The sequence below is a fragment of the Thermobia domestica genome, chromosome 11, assembly GCF_964235325.1.
Source record: "Thermobia domestica chromosome 11, izTheDome1.hap1.1, whole genome shotgun sequence".
Lineage (NCBI taxonomy): Eukaryota > Metazoa > Arthropoda > Insecta > Zygentoma > Lepismatidae > Thermobia > Thermobia domestica.
In genome coordinates this window covers 163,379,244-163,403,428 of record NC_137464.1, presented here as the reverse complement: position 1 = coordinate 163,403,428, position 24,185 = coordinate 163,379,244, and the positions used below count along the sequence as shown (strand labels likewise).

The 24,185-nt window shown below is 32.1% G+C and overlaps 1 protein-coding gene across 4 annotated transcripts in view; it reads right to left on the bottom strand.

Annotated features, from left to right (window-relative positions):
- Positions 1–1,455: 1,455 nt before the first annotated feature.
- The window catches only part of LOC145664541 (sodium-dependent nutrient amino acid transporter 1-like), a 189,417-nt gene continuing 166,687 nt past the window's right edge, over positions 1,456–24,185 (bottom strand). For all 4 annotated transcript variants that reach the window (XM_081731301.1, XM_081731302.1, XM_081731300.1 and 1 more), the window contains 9 exons: positions 23,531–23,741; positions 22,326–22,596; positions 18,612–18,715; positions 17,461–17,650; positions 13,110–13,286; positions 10,833–10,932; positions 9,385–9,561; positions 7,250–7,347; positions 1,456–5,089 (listed from right to left, as the gene is read on the bottom strand). In XM_081731301.1, coding sequence (XP_081587427.1) covers positions 4,913–5,089; positions 7,250–7,347; positions 9,385–9,561; positions 10,833–10,932; positions 13,110–13,286; positions 17,461–17,650; positions 18,612–18,715; positions 22,326–22,596; positions 23,531–23,741 — 1,505 coding nt within the window. In that variant the 3' untranslated portion in view covers positions 1,456–4,912. The remainder of the gene's footprint in view (positions 5,090–7,249; positions 7,348–9,384; positions 9,562–10,832; positions 10,933–13,109; positions 13,287–17,460; positions 17,651–18,611; positions 18,716–22,325; positions 22,597–23,530; positions 23,742–24,185) is intronic.

Sequence of the window (24,185 nt, the reverse complement as noted above, 5' to 3'; positions counted from 1 at the left end):
TAATTTAATTTTTCTTTTAAAATACAGCACAATACATGTATTCCAATTTTAGTTGAAACTTAAGTACAAACTGAAAATAATTACACAAATCTGTGTAATAATAGATTTTTTATTATATTTTTTAATTCATAATAATTTGCTTCCTTTCTAACATTGTACTTGTTACACCATAGTTGAACAAGCTATTCATTTTTACTTAGAAATAATGTGTATCTGGATTCTTCTTGGCTTCTTTATAGAAGTAATACGATATACATCAGGTAGTAATACATTAAAAGTTAAAAACAAACACAATGAAAAAAACTTACATCAGTGACAAAAGTCGTCTTTTTGTTTTGTGCAGGTACAAAAAATCATTAGTCTTATAAGACTTTATAATCGTATGTTGAACTGTCTTGGCTACGAATATAAGAATCCATCAATCAATTTACCGTTTTTGTAAGATGTTATCTTGCAAAATTTCTTTATATTGTAAATAAAAAAATCGTTTCTTGTTAACAATATTTACATTTCTTCAGTAAATTTTAATTTCTTTACTTCTTATTACAATCGATTTAGTTCTGTAGCAAGACTAAACTTTACTGCACTTCGTCAAAAGTTTAATATGTATTAATCTGACATTCAGTATGCGAGAAGATATTCAAAAGAAAGTTAGTTCCTCATTATTTTAGCTATACTTTAATATATATAAAATTGGCATATGAACGGACGGTATGTAGTAAACTTTACAACAATGAATTCTTAAAAATTTTGTCAGGTGTGCGTTTAATAATTTTCTGAAGGGAAGACTGTTTAGTTTATTCTACATGTTTCGAAAGACATACATTAAATCTATTATTCAAAACACTTCATAGTAATCTTAATATTTTCCATATACTCATACACGGTATAATTAGTGCATTGCTACATTCTGGGAAGGTCAAAAAAAAGACATAGCAACATTCTTTGGAAAACATCACTAAATATTGAAGTTTTCGAGATTCTAATCAAAAACTTAGAAATTGATACATCATGTGCAAAGGGTTGTTGAAATATATGATTAATGCAATTTTGTGTATAATCTCTCTGGCATATTATGCCAAAAACAAAAGAAAATAGCTATTTTTCAATTTAATGTCTTAGTTGGGACACTTTTGTTAGAACACGATAATTACAGCATACATTACTCTTAGTGAATTTAAATCTAAATTCATTTTCCAAAAGAATTACTTGCAGTTGTACTCTAAATCGCACAAATCACGCAGTTCAACAGTCCACAGCAAAAAAGCTTTCAATAGCTTTGTGCCATTAATAAGTAGATCAGGACATCGAAAACTTCAATGTACATTAATTTAAGCAAATTTAACTTAAACCATCTCCTATAAGAATACTGCATGGCCTTTTGATTCAACTAATTGAAAATACTGTATCTAATTAGTGAATATTTTGTCAATAACACAACACCAATATAGAAAAATAAATTTAATTCAATTTGTAATAAATTCTTTACAGGGAATATTACTTTCATTAAGATAACTCTGAGTATAATAATACGTATGTCTGTTGATAAATTTTGGTTCCGAAGAAAACTTTCTAACTGACTCAAGTTAGCATATTACCAGGGTTACAAAACCATTTATCTATTTAAAAATATGGCGAACTTAAGCAAGTGTTTAAGTTACAAAAGACCCACACTTTACAGATTTTATTATGTACATTACATGTGCAATTAACCATCAGTTACATATAGTTGGCACTTGGTCGTCAAGTGCTTAATGATTGAACTTTCTGTTCCGGGTTTAACCCTGATAAGGGCGCTTATCTTGGATTAAATCCTAAGTAGTTTTGAATCCTTCTTTAAATAAGAGGGTACGCTTCATATAGACTCGGTGCTGAAAAGGGACGTCAAATTCCAATCAAGTCAAGTTCCAATCAATCAATGAAGTTACGCATGAGCTTACCAAAAATCAAATGTATAGTAAACATGTTGCCTAAGCGCGTGGATAGGGTTCAAGGTATGTGTACATACCAGTAAGAGCTGTAGGTTCTCTCGTATAGACGCAGGTGCAAAAGAACGTTAAAATTCAAACATACATACAAAGACAATTAAGTTACATACATAAATTTACAATGCTCTTTTTTTTGAACTGTTAAGTTAGTACACAATGAAGATACAAATAGTACTATAATAATAATGTAGAATACATTCTATCACATTAGTCATATATACATAATTATTTTAATCACAGTCTTGCATAGTATTCTATTTACAGTAATAGTTAACACTTAATAGTAACAATATTCATATATTATTTTCAAATACAGTATTGTCTGCACAGAAACATGTAGACCACGTATATCGCTATTTTGCACAATTTGTAAAATAACATATATGATGGGAAAGAGATTACTCTTGTAAGAAATTGTTTAAATAATGTAAATACTAAACTTTGTTATGTTGTTGACTCATAGATTCAATGAAATCATTTTTATAGTAAAGTGAAATGTTAATAAAAAATTAAATATTATTGATTTTGAACTTCGTTTTCAATCAAACTTCATTAGCCATACACAATTGATGTTAATATTTTCTTTTTTTCAATTGTTATAGTCTCTCATTGAATAACCCTCGACTATGATTTTTTGAATTGTGCGCTATAACTTTCGAATGCAGGTATTTGGTATTGAACCAAATTTTAGCTCATCTCATTCTTTTCTTATATGATTATTATTTATATTTATCACTTTCCATGAACGTATCTTATTATGTTTCAGATAGATGTGCAATTATTACTAGTGCATAGGCAAATACAATTTTATTTCTAGCCTATGAATAACAAAAATGACATTAACAAAATGTAAGAAAAAAACAGTTGTACTAGCGATAAACCCAAATTCCTTTCAGTCATATCTATTGTGTAGAATTTACAAAATAAAATGTATCTTTAGTAAGAACAAATGGTTTCCGATCGAAACTACTTATACTCTTAATTTCTTAAACTTGCAAATACAATGTTTCCTTCTTACGCAAATGTTTCGGGAGGGGGAAGTAGGAACAGTTACGGTGAACCTAATACAGTTTGTTTTAAATGCTGAATGGACTTGTAAAAGAGCTAAACAAATACTTGGTTCAATCCCACTCACAGTTCGAATTGCTATATGGCACCCATCCTTAACAAAGTGCTTTTACTGTGCTATTTGTAACAGTATAAATGTTTTTTAACTTCAAGTTTATAATATTAACACTTAACCTATCTTGTACTCCTTCCATTTTCATAATGTACCTAGATAAAACAAACATCAACCTCATGTATGAAACATCAATAAATGCTGTCTCATAGTTTTATATTTGTTCTGTACTTAGTAATATACAGTATGCATCGGTTACATACAAAAATAGTAGTTATCACAACAACGATGGCAAAATCTACATACAGATATAAAACTTTTGTTGAATAGAAATGCTTAATGCCCAAAATTGTACCCTGTATTTTGTGATAACATATTATTTCCTATCTTTTTACTATATACCAGTACTATTTCACAAATAAGTACTGACATCATTCATATTTTTAGAATGACTTTCAAGATTGAACTATGACATTTTTCTGAAGAAAAATGAAGTAACATAGTTGCGTCAAGAAACTGTTTCAAGAGGTAGACTAGCATATTCATTACTATTAATTAACTTCCTACAACACAAATTTACGTTTTTAATTTTAGTACATGAATAATTCTTCTTCAATTTATTCCCAATATCTACATTAGCATGCATATAATACCGAATACTTGTATACAATTTAATTATCTTTTAATTCAATATATAATTTTGAATAATACTAAATAAGGTACATGTAGAATATTTTTAAAAATGATTAGATTGATTTAGGATTGAAATAACTTTGAAAACCAAACCAAATCTACAAAAATTGAGACATTATTCTAAGTGCTAGTATCACGAATTGGCACAAACTGATAAAAGCTTTTGCTTTTAAACAGAAGATACAGACTGCCAAAGTTAGTAAAATTGTTTAGGCAAATAACACAGTATATATGATTACATATACTAATTGAAATTTACATAAATCAAAAAATATTAAAGACAATTATATACTCTCACAACCTCTATTTTGATTCCATGTTAAACTAATTACTAAACAGTGGCGAACAATCATAAAGCTTGTGCTGCATACTGTATGTGTACAATATAATCTTCTCCCTCTAGAAAGGCATTATTAAAATAGTATTTATTGCACATATTTGTATGAGGCATATTCATAAATAAATGAAAAGCCTTTTGAACGAAGAAATAAACTAGCGCACATTTTATCTATTTACATAATGAGATTGCAAATTTTAAAACAAAATACAAATATTTAATATAAAACATTTAAAATAGTATGATGGGTATGTACTATTATTAAATTCTCAGAAAGTGCTACTGTCTTTTAAATATTTAAATATATTGTGTTCCATTACTTTAACGCAGTTAAAATGCTTCTTCTTCTAAAAACATAAACTTGATTTTAAAATCACAACTTAGCAGTTCTTATAAAGAATATCTACACTTAAATCTTGTACAGGATTTAGAGAAGTACAAACTTACGTTTTTCTTGTATAAAAATAATCGAGTTCTGTAATAAGATGGTAATGTCTTGCACCATAAAGCAAACACGTATATAATACTGTTTAAAATGCTTTACATGCTTCTATAATAAACTTTCACTCATTTGTGAATATCCTGTTCCTAATACTTTGGAAAACACTCGGAGCACACTCTTCAATATAGGTCTTATGATCCTCAATTACTTGTTCTCACTTCGAGAGACCTCTTACGTGCATTTCTATTCAGTTCACGATAAAATGTAATCAACGCTTGACTGCATTTTAAAATATGTTTATATGTACATTTTCAATAAAATTAGGGGCTAAATCACTGTTTAGGATAATGTAATGTTTTTCCTATCAACATCTGGACGGCACGTAGAGCCTTGTTTTCACCTTTGTTGTCTTCTCGTTTCTTCATTGCTTTGAATTCTTTCCATTCTCTGTTAGTTTTTGGGTTCTTTGGTCCCCATAAGGCCGTTGCACGGAATGAAGCTTTAATCATCTGCAAAAGAAATGTACAATTTAATGAGAATCTACTTAATAGTTACTAATCAGCCGTTAAAATAACAAGTTCTCCCAAATAGGGTTTAAATTTGATATCACCTTTTCCTGTATTTTAATGTACTTTTCCATAGCCTGTACTTTTAATACACTTTCCAGTGTGGTCTGGCCTAAATCATGAGCTTTATCAATCTTATTCAATTTACCGAAAAAAACACAAGAGTACTCTCGAACATCAACCACTCTTCTCTTCTTCTATGTTCGAAATATCTGTATGAACATACTGTATTATCAAAGTTCTATCCGCATCTTTTGTTGTGTCAATTCGTCAGTGTGATCGTTAATTTAGTGTTATTTCGTTGTTATTGTAAATATACTAGGATTGTTATTCTTTATAGTATATCATCGACTGGCTTCATCAGAATAATCTTTTTACACAAATTTTTTCTTAAGTTTGTTATAATAAGTCTCTCTCTCTCTCTTCCTCTCTCTCACTCACGCTCTCTCTCTCTCTCTCTCTCTGTGTGTGTGTGTGTGTGTTGCTTTTCTTAAGAATAAATTATCAGTACAAAATCTATAACTTTTAACGAAATAATTCAAAGTAAAACAATTATCGTTTATCGATTAAGCAGAGCTCGCGTTTTAACTTTAAATCCTATACAATACTTTCAAAGACCATAATCATCTAGGTAATAAGTGCTCAAATCAGTAGCGCACATAGAATTTTATTTCAAAAAGAACTAAACCTCAATGCGTTGAGTTGGTACAAATGAAATATCCCTTCCGTCATTTACTAAAGTCAAGAAAATTGAAACTACGATGTCTAGCTAATCAAAACAGTCGCCGCCTGATCTCATACGCTTTCTCCATCACCCAACTAACGGTTCGATTCCGTGGCAAAATAAAGTCTGAAATCAGATGTGAAGAAGTTCGCTATCGCACGTTCTCCATTTACTCTTCGTTTAAGTTCTCTGTACATTTATTTATCAAATTAGAATAAATAAGAAGTTAATTGCTAAGAATTAATCAGTCTAAACTATGAAATCTTAAGTTTGGTCATTAAGTTTTAGGCACTAATCAACGAATAACTGGTAGTGTGAATAAAATATATTTCCAGTTAGTAAATTAAAAATAATTATGATTTTAATCAAAGCATAATTTATTGTAGTAATAATTACTTTTTAGAGTAAGCTAAACAACAAAATGCACGATATCAATATTTATCTGGTGAGTTTGAAAAACAGAAATTAACTCATTGGATTTTAAAACGAGGATCAAGATTACACTTTAGTGCGTTATCAAGCGAACTATCTATTTCCGCTCACTTTTTTATTTTATTTAATAGCAAAATATTTTCTATCGCTGACATTTTCATGGGGAATATAGGCGTAATTGATGCATTTGGGGATATATTAGGTTACAAGGTTCACGTTAATGAAAAAATTCGGTATTTTTCTTCAGTATACATTAATGTGTAGGATTACGTAAGCATGTTTTTCTTCAACAGCTTTCTGTACAATAATGTGGAATTTTGAAATATTTTCTCTCATAGTTATTCTAATCTGAGAAACTTTAAGTAATTAAAAGTAGATTACTTTCTCGTCTAGTTTAATCTAATATTGTGAACCACTTTTAATGATGTACCTTGATATTAATATTAACGATTGCGCAAATTGATATTTTGCGGAAATATCCGAAAGGATGTTATCAGACACAAAGGTCAAGTTGAACTGTATTCTTAACAATATATAATTTTATTATTTCGAATGTACTTTGATTCAGAAGTATCAATGGTTCACATTTCTTTCAAAATTTCTATAAATGAGCATGCCGCTGTCATTCTATGTAATCATCAACATTGTAGACGTACAAAATGACACATATGAGTTAACTCTGTTACAGTCTAAGATATATATATCTCAATGTTTAATGTCACTCACTACCAGCAGTGATGTCAGATTGTGTTACATTATAATATAATACAGTTGAAAATTCAACTTAAAATTCGCACTTTTTCAATACATTTTAAATTCTGTTTTTTCAAAGTTCTTTAGAAACATTTTTTTTAATTCATGGTATCCTTAAATTTGGTTTGTGGCACCAATATAATCAGTTGACTTCATTTGAAAGTTTTATTTTTACAAGTTTTGAAATATCTTACCTCTATAAAGGATGATTCTCCTCTGTTCTTAATTATAGCGAACAGCATCCAAATTGGAACTTGGATAATAGCAAATGCCATTAACAACCATCCAAAAACTGTAAAGAAAAATTACAGATTCAATTAATATAGTATACCATGTTCCACTTACAAGAATGGACAACTTTGCTGCACAATTTAGGATTTCTTAGTTCCTTCGTGGTCAAATGGAACAAGTGCATGCTTCTTGTGCATATTGTTTCTAGTTAGAAGTCCGAAACAAGTGTGTTTCTTAGGATAAAAACCGATTTTGTGGTTTGGATCTCAATTTAAGAAGCAGGTCTCGTCTTATATATCCTTCGTGCTGCAAAGGCCGGTTAAATTTCGATAAATCAATCTTGTTTTTAAGTATTTACTTATTTATTAGCAAAGTTCTCAATACAACTGTGAAGCTATTATATGTTCGGGAGGTTTACAAAGGAAATATGGAAAGGAGTTTTAGAAGAAAATCAACCAAGGTTTATGTTTAAAACTATCTCTCAAAATTCACTTGGTGGAACTGCAAAGATGCAATTACATGTTCATCACACATTCAATTCCAAAAGTTGTTTGTTTGTGTGTGTGTGTGTGTGTGTAAAATAGCTTTCAAAAAGTGAAATCTTCGATGTAACTTTTATTATTATTCAGTCCAAACTCTTTCGCCTTCGAATATTTGTTCACAGAATTTGAAACTAAAAATATATAACATGATAAACATGCATGTTGTGCGGTATGGTTGCGAAATGTGATCGCTTATTCTGAGAGAAGAAGCAAACTGAAAGTATTTCAAAGTAAAATTCTGAGGTGAATATTTGAATCCAACAGGGATAGGAATGGGGAATGGTCGAAACTTGATAATGAAGAATTATATAATTTAACATTGTTAGAGTCATAAGTTTAAGAGGCTCAGATGGGCAGGTCATGTGGTCAAAATGGAAGAACGTAGGAACGCTGTCAAAATTTTACTTTGAAATCTAATAGGAAAAATACCATTGGAAAAACTTAGCTACTGATGGAACGACAATATTAAGATGGATCTTGCAGGAATAGGAATGCAAAGTAAAAACTGGATCCAATTGAAGAGTTTTGTGAATGCAGCATTGAACCTCTGAGTTTCATAGGCCATGTAGATAGTTTAGTTAAGAGTTAGTTTGTTTAACAACTTATTAGTTAGTATATTTCTTTCGAAAAGCAAAATAATTAACATTTGTAGTTTAACGTCCTGTGTTTATTATTTTAGGTAAATGGAAAGGATTATTGACGGAATGATGGAAAAATGTATGGAGTAAGAATAGTGAAATGAAATGAGACAACACCGAAGAAATCCACAGGCACAATATCGACCATCATCAGATCACGTAACCTTCGCATCAGAGTTGGATCCTCTATCTCTGAGACATCGCACCCTGCAGTACACTTTTGTTTGTTAGTCATAATATATATATATATATATATATATATATATATATATATATATATATATATATATATATATGCAAAATTGTACATTTGATTTAGATCGAAGGAAATGATTAACACAAATAGGCGTCATTTGCAGTAAGCTTGAGAAATATCTCAGGGGAACGAAATATGTTTATGCTTCGTCCTATGTACCGAATAAGCAAAATTGCATGCTTCGCCCTATAAGTTATTTCATTAATAACTTCGGAATGAGCATATTCATTTAAGAATAGTTTTCAATAACTCGGAGGTGGATTGCTTTATCTCTGTTTCATAAAACAAATTGTAGTTAGATGGAAACACTCGTTTCAAAATTAACGGTAAAAGGTAATGTACAAGGAAGAGACACTTGTCAACGACTACGTAACTTCTTATTAATGTTGCGTTTCTTCGCAAACTGATAGATTTCTCGTGAAGATAAATTGCGTTGGTTCAAGTCAATGTTTTAGTATTAATGTATTTTAATTTAAGGTTTCGAATATATCATAAATTACACGAGGAACAAATTACGAACAATGATTGTAAATACGGCTTTACTAGTTGTTATGATTTTAGAAATTCGGAATACTAATATACTTCAACATAGTTTCAAGCTCTATACATCAAAACTAACTACTACAATTATCAAAAATCAATTTTAATAATCCTACACTTACCTTCTGCAATTGTTGGGAAAGGCTTTCCATTGTATGTGACAGGCTCCAATTCAATCAAAGAATAGATCAAGATGATAAGTAGTAGTAGTGGAGTAATGAGGCCCCAACAAAGTCTCCAGTAGACTCCAACTCGTCTCCCTATCATAAATTCAATATCCCGGCAGATATTCTCCAATCCTTTAAAGTATTAAAGACACAAATAATTAAAAACGCCAATATTAATTAGAACACACAGAGACAAGGTCAACATTTTCAACCAAATGATCAATAATTTTGTATCTCAAATACAATGAGAATACAAAATATTAGAAGACAAACATTTTCATAAGCGTATGGAAAATTCTGAAATAACATTGTTTTAGGTGTAAAGGAAACAATTCATATATGAGTCATCGTATTCATTGGTATATACGAGTCATTGGAGATTTTTAAAAAAAACTACTTGATTTGTTTACTAGTTTATTTTAATAGTAAAGCATTTGGGATTGCATTTGCTTCTTATCACATGAGAATATTGAGCACAATACTCAAGTCTAATTTTGAAATCATCATAAATTAAGATTAAATATTAGGCTTATAATCTAGTTAGCATAACTATTAAGCAGGATGGCAAAGACCTGTTGCCTCTTATAAATCTGCTTCAACACTACTGAGTTTCATAAACTAGTGAGCCCAGACGGATCTCAGAGCACATTCCAATATTTGCTGTACTATTTGTGAATTTAAATAAGATTATTTCATAAATCTTTCAAGAGAGAAATATCTTAATTGCGAAACAAATAAAATTGAAAAAATGAGGAGTTTTATACGTAAAGGCTTGATGTATACATTAATTTCGTACTTCAATAATATACTTACTTATTTATGTTCATTTTACTATTAATAGCTAATTTAATTTCGTAGAACAGCGTAAGTTAAAAGGTAAGTTTGTATCCTTGTTGAGGTAAGTTTCTCAGGTATCAAAATTTCTCAAAACTATTTCGCGCACATTACCTAGCACAATTTTCAATCTAACAAACTTTTAAAAGGAAATTTAAACTATGAACAAAACTTTCTTTCCTCATTTCTTTAGAAAATGAACGTGTTGCTTCTTTATTCTGCCCGAAAATCAATAAAGAGATTGACTGACTTAATTTAAAACGAACGTATTCCATGCAGCATATGCTTTCGTAATACTATTAAACAAATATATACAAATAATAAATTGAACAAAATAATAAATTTAGATACTACTTGATTATCAAAACATTTCTATATTTACATGTTTCATGTACAATATCTATATTTTAATGGACCATAAAAGTCCTTTCAGAAATTGAAACTTGGGCAGTGTGTATCAAGGGTAAGCATGTTAATATTTAGTTTTATAAAAGCTGAATACAAAATTTTAATTGTCCTCTCATACGCAATTATACCGTAGAAGAAACTTAGTTTCACAGAATGCTTACCGTATATCCAAGAAATTGCTGTAATTTCCACCACGGAAAGAACGAAAATGATAAAGGTACCGCCGAAATAATCCACGAGTTCTAGAATGGCTTGTCCTCCCTGTAAAATGCAAAATTAAGAAACATGTTATGTACGATTTTTAGTGAACAACGTTAATATTAATTATAGTAGCATTATTCACGGATAGGACGATAGAGTCTACCCTCCAAGCTACCTTTCCTGAGTTTAGTTACTTTTGCGATACACAGAATCTCATGTCAAATTTCAAAATAATGATAGTTTAGTAAGTCCCTACCAATGCTAACGTCTTGTAAGGCTTTAAACTGGCATGAAGCTCTATTATTCAAATACACGATACATGGTAACTGACACAAGTCCATGTATCATGTGGTTCTTACTTAATAATATTGCAATTTGAGTACTATTTCTTTCTTTTCAATTACACAGAATTATATAAAGGTATGAACAGAAAGTAAAGAAACATATAAGAATCGTTCCAGTATAACAAGTAATTCTTACAGTCGTTTGTCGAGTGGGATTCAACATTTAATTTTGCCCATAGCATACTGATGTCGAGTTACGCTGTAATCCTTTCTACGGTTGATTTCAAACAATGTCGAGTATTAGTTGCTTGCTTTTCGTTACTACAAGTAGCTGACTATCTTTAAACCACCAATTTTCACTCCTCTTCTAACAGATGGCGTCAATGAAGTAGGTTTTAACTTTGGAAACCTCCCATTATATACAAAACACTGTAATTCGGCAAATTAATTGAGACCAATTCGGACAAGCTCAGCAAATATACAAAGACCACAACGGGTTAATTGTTATAGCATATAATATCTACCAGAAATATTTACAACAGACTATGTATACTATTTGTTGAAGTCCATTCAGATATATTTGTTATCGTATTCTATTCTTGCATAAAACTTCGTATTTGAGTAGGGAACACGGTGGCTTAGTGGTAGAGTGCCTATCTATGGTGCGTGGGGTCCCCGATTCGATCCCAGCCAAATAAGTTTGTGGTGGACAACACCGTGTCCGTGAGTTTTCTCGGGGTATCCCCGTTACTCCAATATTCTCATTCCACCAATTATTCCATTATCATTCATTTCCCTTAATTATCCGTCTCCCTTAGCCTAATCATGAGTTGTTAAACTGAAGGATTTTGTTTCATTTAACTTGTATTTCGAGTTACATTCATCATCCAGAAGGCAATCTTTCCCTCCTAACGACCCTTTTGGATTTGCTAATACGTCATCATGTTAATTTTCAAGCTTGTATGTAATTTATACTAGCGTTAATAATAATAATAATAATAAAATTACATGTTTATTAGTAATTAACATAATAAGAGTGGCTTAAGCATAAATTTTTATTCTTTGCAGATTAGAAGTATTTTAAAAATGATACAACTTATGAATTTTGTGTCCTACGAGCTAACAAGATATAGCCTAAATCACAAATCAAGAAGTGGAGCTGGAGTACTTCATACCAAAGGCTATCAAATCATTCAGTAAATCAGAGTTCTCCTTGATTGATTAAGAAATGAAATCAGTCTCATATCCGTTTTAGTTCTTTCAAGATCCCCAACTATTAGACAGCTTTAGAAGCAGGATTCCAGATATTGTACGCACAAAATAACTATAAATCAATAATATTATTTCATAATGCAGAAACCATATGTCACTGATTTGATATTACTTGTTTACCAGACGCTTAACTAGGAATGTAATGGACACTATTGCCACCTGATCTCAATCCTATAGACTCTGTATAAGACGTTTCTACGTTATTGTCCGTTAAATGTGGGATCTCAGTCATCTACGGAAGAAAATAATCACTATATAACCAATAGTTTCTCGAGATCTTAGCATATTTAAGAGGATTTGGAGTTTATGTTGGAAATTCAGCACGAAAATAATGTGCTCAAGGTTGTGATGTAAGCATGTGAAGAGAAACATGAAGCCAATGTGATGTTTTATAGTTCTTCCAGTTTCAAATTTTATAGGTACCCGACAACATACCCTTATGAAGAGGATATTTGGCTAGAATGAATATTCTCCCCCAAAATATAGAGTTTACACTGAACAAAACGAAATTCATGTTTTTTCAATTCCCTTTTCTGATTTTACAAATATTCCCCAAATTTACTGAGAATGGCTTTGCATCGTAGAATTTTGTTGAAATATTTGACAGAAATAATAATGATAAGTGGATAATAATATTTATGATAAGTGGAAAATAATATTTTAAGAAAAGCTTTAACTTACGGGTGTCACGTAGACAAGACCAATCAAAAATCCTCCGAGGCAAATCACAAGGGTCACAATCCATCTCTTCCAATGTTGAAATTCATCACAAATAATTGTTATAACTGCTCCAGTTAAAGATACAGCGCTTCCAATACCCAACGTGTACAGCATAAGAAAGAAAAGAACGGCAAATAACTGAAAAAAATACAAAAGAACATATAAAATAAATGTAAGAGTAAAAAGGGCATGTGTAGGTGTGTACTTTATGTTGTGTTACGGAAAAATGTATCTTTTGTATCTCTGAATCTTTATCTTCCTGGGTTCATACTTAGTCCTACTGAACAGGAATGTATAAGTACGAGCTCGTGTATAGATAGAGATTTAGAGTCAGACTAATTTTGAATGACTTGCAATAGAAAAGTCCATTATGACATGTACGCAATTAATTTACATTTATAACCATTAACGTGCACAAGGTTTCTCTCAGGAGGGGACAAAATTTGTACTTTTTTAGTACGCCCTTTTGGCTCAGTTCGTAATAGGGGAAGAGAAAGACATGAAATTGATACGCCTAAGAGCTCATTTGTATGGTACCTTCCTTCCTGCTCCTGGTATTTACAGTTTAATTCTCAGCAAAAGACAAATTTGTATTCTTCTGATTGCCTATATATATATATAACAGCACCTAAAAACAAAGAAATGATGAAAATATTGGAGAATTAAATTTTAAAAATGCTCGGAAGCTTAATTCAAAATAATGATCTACTTGATTCCAGGAAGCGGTCATGCCCTGCTCTTGTCCCCTCCGCATGTCCATGTTGATTACAGTAAAGCAAAGAATAATTTCTAGGAAGTGTAAAACTAGAAATATACATATAATGTGTTTGTTTTATTTATTTATTTATTCAGACAAGGATGCTCACAGGATTTTTTTCCAATAGGGCAAAAACCGATACACAGGCACAGTCGTACATACACATATGCTTTAATGTACGCGTAAACATAACATAAAAGAATATTTATTTACGTATATATTCTTATTAACTACAGTAAATAAATTACAGTGCTACAGTATAGTATTTATAAATATATTAAGTACTGTAATATGTTAGCAACCCCTCCTGGTGCCCATGTTATTTCAAATTGTAAGGGTATCTATGGTAATGAGAAGTAAAATGAGCTGACTAGGAAACCTGCACATAAGCAACCTTTGAATTATTGCAAGCAGGGCCGACCCTAAGCAAATATGCCGCCCCGTGGAATGGCATCATTTTCCGTCCCCCTTTCTCTAGAAAGAACACATCTTAAAAGCCACGATTTTCTGTATGCTACCCCATCATGAACAATGAAAGGGAGGGAATTAGCACTCGCACTCGGAAAGGCCTAAACACTACAAATACAATGTCGTTGTGTGTGTTTTTTCTTTAAATAACAATATTTTATGTTAGTGCAAAATAAAGCAAACACGCCTGCAGAGGAAAGATAGTAATCATTTTTATAAAATTTAATATCTAGCTTCACTCTCAATATGTCAGTTTGGTTTGCAATTCAAGTGCAACTACCTCTTTTATCTTTATTTCTTGATTTTCTTTCAACATTTGTTAATGAATAAATAAATAAAAGAAATTTATTCTACCTTCAATGATAGAGAACTTGTTTGTGACAAAGAAAATACTAGTTTTTACATCAAACCTATGATAACTAATTAAAAGGAACAGGTGTTCACTACTACCCGAGAATTGAGCTCTTGTACTTGTTAACAATCAAACAATGCTGGGATTTGTTTGACGATATGCTTTAGCACTGTCCATGTGATCTTAAATTAATGCAACCTAAATATGATTTATGAATGCAGAATTCAAATAGGTCAGCTTAGTAAATTTAACTACCATTATCATGAAGTCTGTTTCCAACAAGAAATATTTATTTTAAATAACTGTGACAGAACTATAACGTAATAGAAACCAACCGCCCCGTGTAAATGCATATGTTGCACATATGGTAGAGCCATTCCTGATTGCAAGTAAGGTTTTGAAACGCAAAATAAACTTAAATTACGTGTTGTGTGAATGAGTACTCGGGACCTAAGTATAGAAAATAGAGGCTAATAAGTTAATTTGCCATTTACCATTTTACGAAGGAACAAAATATCAGCTTCTTCTGATATACTGTATGATAGTATGCATATTCAGTGTTCTCATGATGCTTTGATTAGTTGACATACATAGCTCTTGGAACTCTGTAACAAATCTCTACCAGCAAGTATTTTGATGAGAACAGACTATAAATCAGAATATATTGAAAACGTGGATGTATCATGTTTTTTTTTTCTTATTATTATTATTGCGAATGTAAATTATTCTAGTAATTTTAGAGATGTTCTCTAAAGACATTAATCTGCCTGATTTAAGTATTATTTTACGCTTTTCAATGTTTGGCATGCTAATGAAAGGATTTTTAAAGGTATGGTATGGTGAACATGCAGGTGAAGTTTTTAGAACAGAACACACACAAATTATCTCCAAAATTGCACATTAATCCTTCAAAAATTTTAATAAGTGAAGAAAGAAACACTATAGTGCGCATATACTGAGGAAAAGCAATAAAGAAATAAATTGCAAGCTTTTTTTTTTTTTTTTTTTTTTGACCTATTGCTTCTGTTTTCAGGAAATTAAGCATATGGAATTTAGAGCGCTATAAATCATTCTAATAGTTTCCCAAGCATGGTGCATACAAGCTACAAAGCGTTTTTAAGACTTAAAAGAAAAGAACAGGCTTTAATTTCGCGCCAATATGAAGCCTTTATGCACACAGAGAAAAAATAAAAAAAGAATATGGAACAAAAAACTTTCTTCTTTGACACTTTCCTCCCACCTCAATTCTTTTTTCTTTGTGTGTGTGTGTGTGTGTGTGTGTGTGTGTGTGTCTACCTATTTCAGAGGATTTCTTTTTTCTTTTGGTAGTTGCATCGTGGTGACATGAAGTCGATTTATTTCACGGAGATAATTGAGAAGAGCGTTAATCTCGTAATGTAGTTTCCTTGTCATCTCTCGCGCGGAAGAACACCTTCAGGCACAAGGCTACGGAGTTGAACGTGACGTTAACAATTCCTAGCTGAAGGCGCTCCAATACTGAACAGATACGAAAGAAAAGATAAAAAAGACAGAAGATTGTGCTGCATCAGCCATTTTCTTCGTTTCTCCCCTTTCTTTCCTTCCCTGAAACCTTTTCTGGAATACACAGGTTCCTGAAGTACAAATCGAAAGCAAAGAGAGTTCTTTGAGAGAAACAAATCTGGAAAGAATATTTTCACACGTGACTTGCGTAATTGCACTTACTGAGACGATGATAATGTACTTAATAAGCGTCGCAAAAGTACGGATTAGACAAGTAGCTTTCCTGAAGTGTCATTCGAAATAAAATTCGATCGCAGTAGAGCACTTAGGATTTGCGTTCAAGGTACAAACGACAATAAAATTTTCTTTGCACCAGTTTAAACTTACTTTACTAAGAAGGAATTATAACAAATGAGAATCCACAGTAAGGAAAAGTTTTCTCTCGAAACACCCCTGATGATTTAAAAAAATAATACAATGTGCAAAAAAATTTCGACAATCAATCTACGAACCAATGCTAATGTACTTCGAGAAGAATTATTTCTCCACTTTCTAGTTACAATTTATAAAATAATCAACCGATTTCGGTATCAAAATTTAGAGAACAGAGTATTAAAGTACTAGGAAAACATGTTTTGGCATATCTTATCAGCAGCGCCATAACTTAGTTCTTTTTTCTGGGGGAGGGGCAAGCATTAATACGCATATTTGGGCCCCCTAGAAAAGTTGTTTTTCTAATTTTTGGGACCTATTTTTCCATCTTTCTCTTACTCTTTATGGGCCCCCGGAGCCTGTGGGCCCTCCCGCACAGCAAGGTTTACGCGGCCGTTAGTTATGTCCCTGGGCCCCTTTCATACATGACAAATTAATTAAGGGGACAGTATTGACAAATCTCAAAGCCATACGAATAAATATTATTTCTAGGGACCCTAATAGTATACATTTTTTTACTGAAATGGGCCCACGACTCATTTTTGTTTTATTGACCTTTTATGTGATGTTTTGTTTATGTAATGTAGTGAACCTGTTTGATACTTCATTTTTAATTCCATGTTCGTATCATATATGGGGTAAGAATTTTTTTTTTAAAAGGGGTCCCCCTCGAACGGCGCAGAGCTTCCCTAAGGGGGCAGTTGTCCCTTGCTCCCCACAAGTTGCGGCCCTGCTTACCAGTATTTCTGCATTGTTTTCGACTTAGTTCGAACTAGGCTAAGAAGACTGTGTATGATTTTGTTAAATGGCTGTATCCTTACCTGTGGAACGACATCGAATTTAGCGATTGCATCAGGGTAAGAGACAAAAGCAAGTCCAGCACCACTCTTTACAACATCTCTTATCGAGTCTCTTCCCAATTCATGTTTGAGATTTCCTAAGATGGAGAATATTGTAAATCCGGCCAACAAACTCGTTAGGGTATCCATTATGCTTACGATGAGAGCATCTCTATAAGAAGAAAGAATTTGAAATCAAATTATAGATACAGTAGAAATCACCATCATCATTACAAGCACCATGATGACCATCAAAATCTCAAAAACATCATCACTACCAGGATCGTCATTGAAGCCAATATCATCAATATTAATAATAACTATAATACAAAACTATTCATTCTATCAATTTCTAATAATAATATTTTAACATTTTATTTCCAGAATATCAAAGAGTACAGGGCGAATCCAGGATGGACTTCTGGGGGGGGGGTAGTAATACTGCTACTTAGAGCTTCTGTTAAGAGCTCCAAACTCTAGGATGGGTTTTATTTATATTTAAATAAGAAAGTTTCCTCTTCTGGGGAGGGCGATTGCCCCGATCGCCCCCCTGGATCCGCCCCTGAAAGAGTATCTATATGTATTTGTAATACATGAGGCTTTCCAGTTTTGTAAGAAATAACATAAATTTTCAAAAAATTATGAATGTTTGAAAATACCTAATTTTATGAAACCATAAGTACCAGTAGTATACGGAAGGGGGATTCCGTGTTTCAGTTTTAATACGCACACTAGTTTGAGTATATATATATATATATATATATATATATATATATATATATATATATATATACAAGTGCCTGAAATGAAATGAATATCCCTCTTGATAAAAATCTGCGTACATCACTGGTAAGTACACCGTGATATATCAGATTAACTCTATATATGATGATACGAATTCTACTTAATTTTACATCAAAGAAAGATGTTAATAAACAACAATATAATCGAGACATCCTTAATTCAAACACTTCTCAATTGGATCGAGGTGTCTTATCTATAACGCCACTCAATGTTAGGACGATAAACAGTACTCTTGTACCTTGAGTCATTTCCGCCTTTTTTCTTGTGCGTTTAAATTGGCATATAGGAAACAATCTACTTCTAAATTAACAAAAGTTGTAATTCCTTACCTGTGGACATTATGTTTGAAGGGGTTATACGAAGAATACATGATGATGGGCCCAAAAGAAACTGACAGTGAGAAAAATGATTGGGATACAGCAGCATACCACACCTAGAAACAGAGCATAAAAAAGAAATAATATAGAGTAATTTTGTATTAATTTGTTGATTTTTTGTTTAACATTCCTTTTATAACCAAGGCTCTTTTATAACCAAGGCCATGAAACGCATCTAAGACTACTTTCTCAAATTGGAATTTAAACTACTATTCGAGTTTTTATTTATATAAGATCCTCATAGGGATCAAACCACAAAATACAAGCACAGAAATCATGTGATCATAAAACATGATACTTAAAATTTTAAATAAATAGTTAATGCATATTGATTTAAGTAAACTCGGATTTTAGAAATAGCAAACCAGACATATGTATTTATTAGTTAACTCTTTGGTCATTAATTAACAGAACTTCTTCATCAAATATCAAATGCCTTATATTTCACCTTGCCAATTAATCTAATTTAAGAGAGGAAACTTACATCCTACTTACATTAGTATTTCCCAGTGGTAAAATTCAAACAAGATTACTAGCTTTAACTCAGCAGCTACGCAATAAACATTTCGTTATAATTTACATTTATACGTATATGTGACATGAGTAATTTTCAATAAAATTCTGCCAATAGTTTCTCTTGTTCTCAGATAGCGTGTAGTTATTTCTTTCTCTGTGAAATATAACCGAGACCTATATATAATCGAACCTAATTATATATATATATATATATATATATATATATATATATATATATATATATATATATATAGGGGAAGGTAGTCGAATTCTGCGCGGTGGATAATTCTGCGCACACGTGTTTCTTCAACTTGGAGATTCTTTACGACACATTGGTTGCTGCTGCCATGAAGCGACCGTTACTAGTAACTAATATTAAAGAAGGGAAGCCAATATGTCAAATGTTTAGGCTGAAAGTGGCAGTTGAATTATTTCTTCCCTGTTGATGTTAAATTGTCTTCAAGAGAATTAAGAGGTACGTTCTATATTTTATATATTTCTAGATCGTTACTTTTATATTCCATTTATATTGTAAATGGACATTATAATTACGGCAATTCGTAGTTCTAATCAATTTTTAATAGCTCGTAGTTTTGTGTTTTTTGTTAAATTGCGGAGTGGGGCTATTCTGCGCAAAATCGATGGGTTATTCTGCGCAGTGCGCAGAATTGCACCTCAAGAAGTTTTATGTTAATAACAAGCATACGTAATAGATCTGCAAAATATCGTCATACTCTGATTAAAGATACAGGGAAGAATAGAAAGAGCAACTACGGGAGGTAGTTATGCAGAGAAACAACTAAGAGAAGCTATCAGTGCTCTTAAAAGTGAGTGTGCGATTCGAGAAGTTGGAAGATTGTACGAAATAGCAGAATCTACTATTCGTCTACGGATAAAAACTGGAAATATGGAACATGCTACTCTCGTAAGTGTTCTCGCGAGAACAAAACACGAATTGGTGGACTATGTGATAAGCGTTGCAAGCGTTTGGTATCACACCTATAGACCATCGGCGTTTGGCATACGAATTTGCTGAAGCAAGTCGAATTGCGCATAATTTTGATGGAACTACCTAACTTGCTGGAAAGGACTGGTTGAGACTATTTCTTTAAAGAAATCCAAGAATAAGCCTAAGGAAACCTGAAGAAGTAAGTTTGAATAGAATAAATTGATTCAATGAAGAAGCGGTAACACTATTCTTCAATAACTTGGAAACAGTGATGAAAAAGCACCATTTTCCCCTAAGTAGAATTTTCAACGTGGACAAAAGGGGTATTTCGAATGCAAAAAAACTTGTGAGAATTTTAGCGCCTAAAGGTCAGAAACAGGTAGGAAGTGCTATGGTGTGCGAGCGTGGAAAGACAGTCACTGTTGTGTATGCTTGTAGTGCATTTGTAATCTTCGTCCCTCCCATGTTTATATTCTCACGGCGTCGCATGTACGATCTCGCCAGTATTTTCGATGAAGCATACGTCAAAGTTCCAACTATGGACAAAGCCATAGGTGGATTTAGGGCTGTGGGAATAATACCATTAAACCCTGACAAATTTTCAAAATCAGACTTTCACGATGCCACTTATGGAGGAACCTAACATAGTCATTACTGCTGGAGATGATGAGGACAGGTTGGTATAAAACGTCGAGGAAACTAGTCGTGATTGTGGAATTCATACTTCAACAGAACATAGTTTTAGTGTCACATCTCAGAATGACATTGTTCTCCCTTATCATAGCATGCTTATGATTTCAATACACTCAAAAATATGTAATATTTTGTTCAGTTATAAAACAAGTAGAGAATAAAGTATATAGTAAAACCTGTAGCCCACCTTGTCGTTCTTTTTCTGAACCCATGCCATCTACATATCTAAGTATATGTTATTAAAATGTTTCCTTGCTTTAAACATATATATTTGCTTTGCGCAGAATTACCCCATATTACGCGCAGAATTACCCACCTAGTTGGGTAATTCTGCGCAAATGTATAGTTCAGGTTTTTTGTCTATTGTCGAGTACTGGTATGAGCTTTTACTCAAACTACGTCTTTAGCTTGTCTACTACACAGCAAACAATGGCTGTGCAAAGTTATGTCGTGATACTTACAAAAACAGCGGAGAAATTCCTTAAGTGCGCAGAATTCGACCACTTTCCCCTATATAATATCTTTACTAACATTTCATCTTCCTTTGTTTTGGTTAAACGAAAGTACACAAGCTTTTAATAGTACAGTATATTTTTTAAATATATAGGATCTTATAAGTGAAATAGTATACATTTAAAGTACAAGCAAATAACCAGAACTACAGTCATATCTTCTTTAGTCACTCCAGGAAAAATATTCCAACTGAATCTATACACTTAATTGAAATCATGGCCATTCTGCTTTCTTTAACAAGTTAATATCAATTACTGTTTAATCCAAATTTGCTCACTTCTCCCCAATCTGCATTTGATATTATTAGATACTTGTACTGACTTGAAATTTTGACGTCTCATTTTCCTATTTTGTCAACTACACAATAAACTGCCATTGCCTGATCATGCATTATTACCATAATTAGTTTCAAAACAATTACATATTCATTTCACAGTTAGCAGTATTACTGTACAACTTTTATCAATTATGAGTTCGTTAATTGTAGGGATGTCCTAGGCTAGGTTGAGGCCAAAGCAGATTGTTTGGAACCAATGCAGCATCTTTTGCTTCCAGTGGGCCATCCCATTTCATTTCATGTGAGTGATCGACTCACATCTACAAGTCCTGCGATTACTTTGGACATGAGCACTCAAGTATATTAAAAATGCTATTGGCTTCGTGACAATAATGTCGAAAGGTGACAATAATGTTCACATTCGACGCTTCATATCCTTTAAGGATATCAAGTGACTCGGTTCGGTTCATCTCCAGTGAGCTTGCCTCAGCAAGGATCTAAACGATCGAGCCAGGCAAATCGTTGGCTTTACCGGTTGATTAATCTTGTATTGTTTTCAAATGATTTAACATAGTAAACTTTATCACATACAAGCATAGGATATTAGTATTTGTGTGTAATTTAAGTATGTGTGTCTATATGTATGTATGTATGTATTATTATTATTAAGCTAAGGTGATTTTTCATTCTTTATTTTACATTTTATCTTTTCCCTTACCTTAGGTTCCAGAAGTTTCTCCCACTGTGGTGTAATGAAGTACAAAATGCCTTCTACAGCTCCTGGAAGTGTCACTCCTCGTATCAACAACGTAATTAATACCACATATGGAAAAAGGGCGGTAAAATAAGCCACCTTTCCAGAACTTTGTACGCCTTTCACGAGTACCAAGAATATAGTAATCCACGAGAAAAGCAGACAAAGGGTCAACTTCCATTCAGGGTTACCAACTCCATCATAAATTTGGTCCTTTCTCTGTAACACAACTCTCCTGAAAGTACAACAAAAAATATATAATTGATGGATATCAGAGCAAAGAATATACATATCAAAATTACTACGTTAAATTTATCCATTTATTGATACACTACATAGAGGTATAAAAGTTTGCTATACAGATTTTCTCTGTAGAAAATAAGTATAACCTAAGTGCATGAAGTTAGTTTGGTAGGTGTCATACATATTTTATACCAGGGATGCAAATAAGCAACAAAATTTTACTCGCCCAAGAAAAAAGCTACAAGCCCACATCCCAGTCTTTACAGTTTGAAATAAATAATAGTGTCTTGCCCGCACCAATGAACCACTCGCACCGAGCGAGTGGTTATTTGCATCCTCCCTGTTTTATACGTATCGTTTCAACAATTCACATTTTTGAGACCTAGATATGGTACGCACTATTATTTAATATGCATAATAATTGTATTTAAATAAAACCTGGGAAGTTTAAAATTAAATTGTATATCAGTAATTAATGTTTAAAATAATTTGTTTTTACCTTCCGAGAAAATACTTTCCTGATCAAATTTCGATTCTTGAAATATTTCATCGTTCTTAGATTTCGCTATAAATCTCTGTGTGCAGTAACATTTTTGTAAAATTAAAAATGTTAGAAATAAATTAATCAAAAATAAATATTCGAAAATCTAATCCAAATCATTCCATATCACCACCATCGTAATTTCGAATTCCATCACAATGGTTCTATACTCATAACGTATTGAAAGACTATATTTTATATTTGAAGAGTATCTGACACTAAGAGCCGGACACATGCAGCTAATTGAAGTCAATTGTTTATTAGTTATCATTATATATTGATCTTAAAACCCCTTGATTTCTTACTCTAGTACGTACAAACTATTCATAGGACTTTTTCTTGTCCACACAATTAAGTTAAGAAGCTTATGCCAATGTATACGTACTCAAAATAAAGTTCCGAGGAACTTGTTAAGTTATCTGTGCTTATATTGCCAGTGGTGGCATCGTAGCAGATGTCTTTCCACTCTTCAAGGCATCTGCTCCACGGTAACTCCGCTTGGAAGGAGACAACGAAATAGTACACAGTGATAGCCATCAGCGCACAATAATATGTTACTACACTGATTGTTGCTATCATCTGACCATAACCAACACCTGAAATGATTAAACAGACGATGTTAATTGAGGACAAAGCTGTTGTCACAGTCGTGATATACTATGTGCCATAGCCCAACACTTTATCCTAGACGGATTGCCTCATTAAAATTAAGCAACATCACCTATGATAATAAATTAAATTATAAAAAATAACAACTCGGAGATGGTGTAAGATAAAGTCATAAATTACTGAACAAAAAAGAAACATAAAATTAATATAAAAATTAATTAAAATCGAGGAAAATAAAATCAAAATCTTGCTGGTCAAAAAAATAGGAAAATATAGGAAAAGAGATCCAGAGATAAACATAATCAAAATAATAATAATAGCACAGGAAACATTTACCATATCAATGACACCAATATAATAAAGTGCGCCTAAAGAAAGACGGACATCATTGTCCAAGACAAAGGTAAAATTACTTGCCAATCCCACATCTC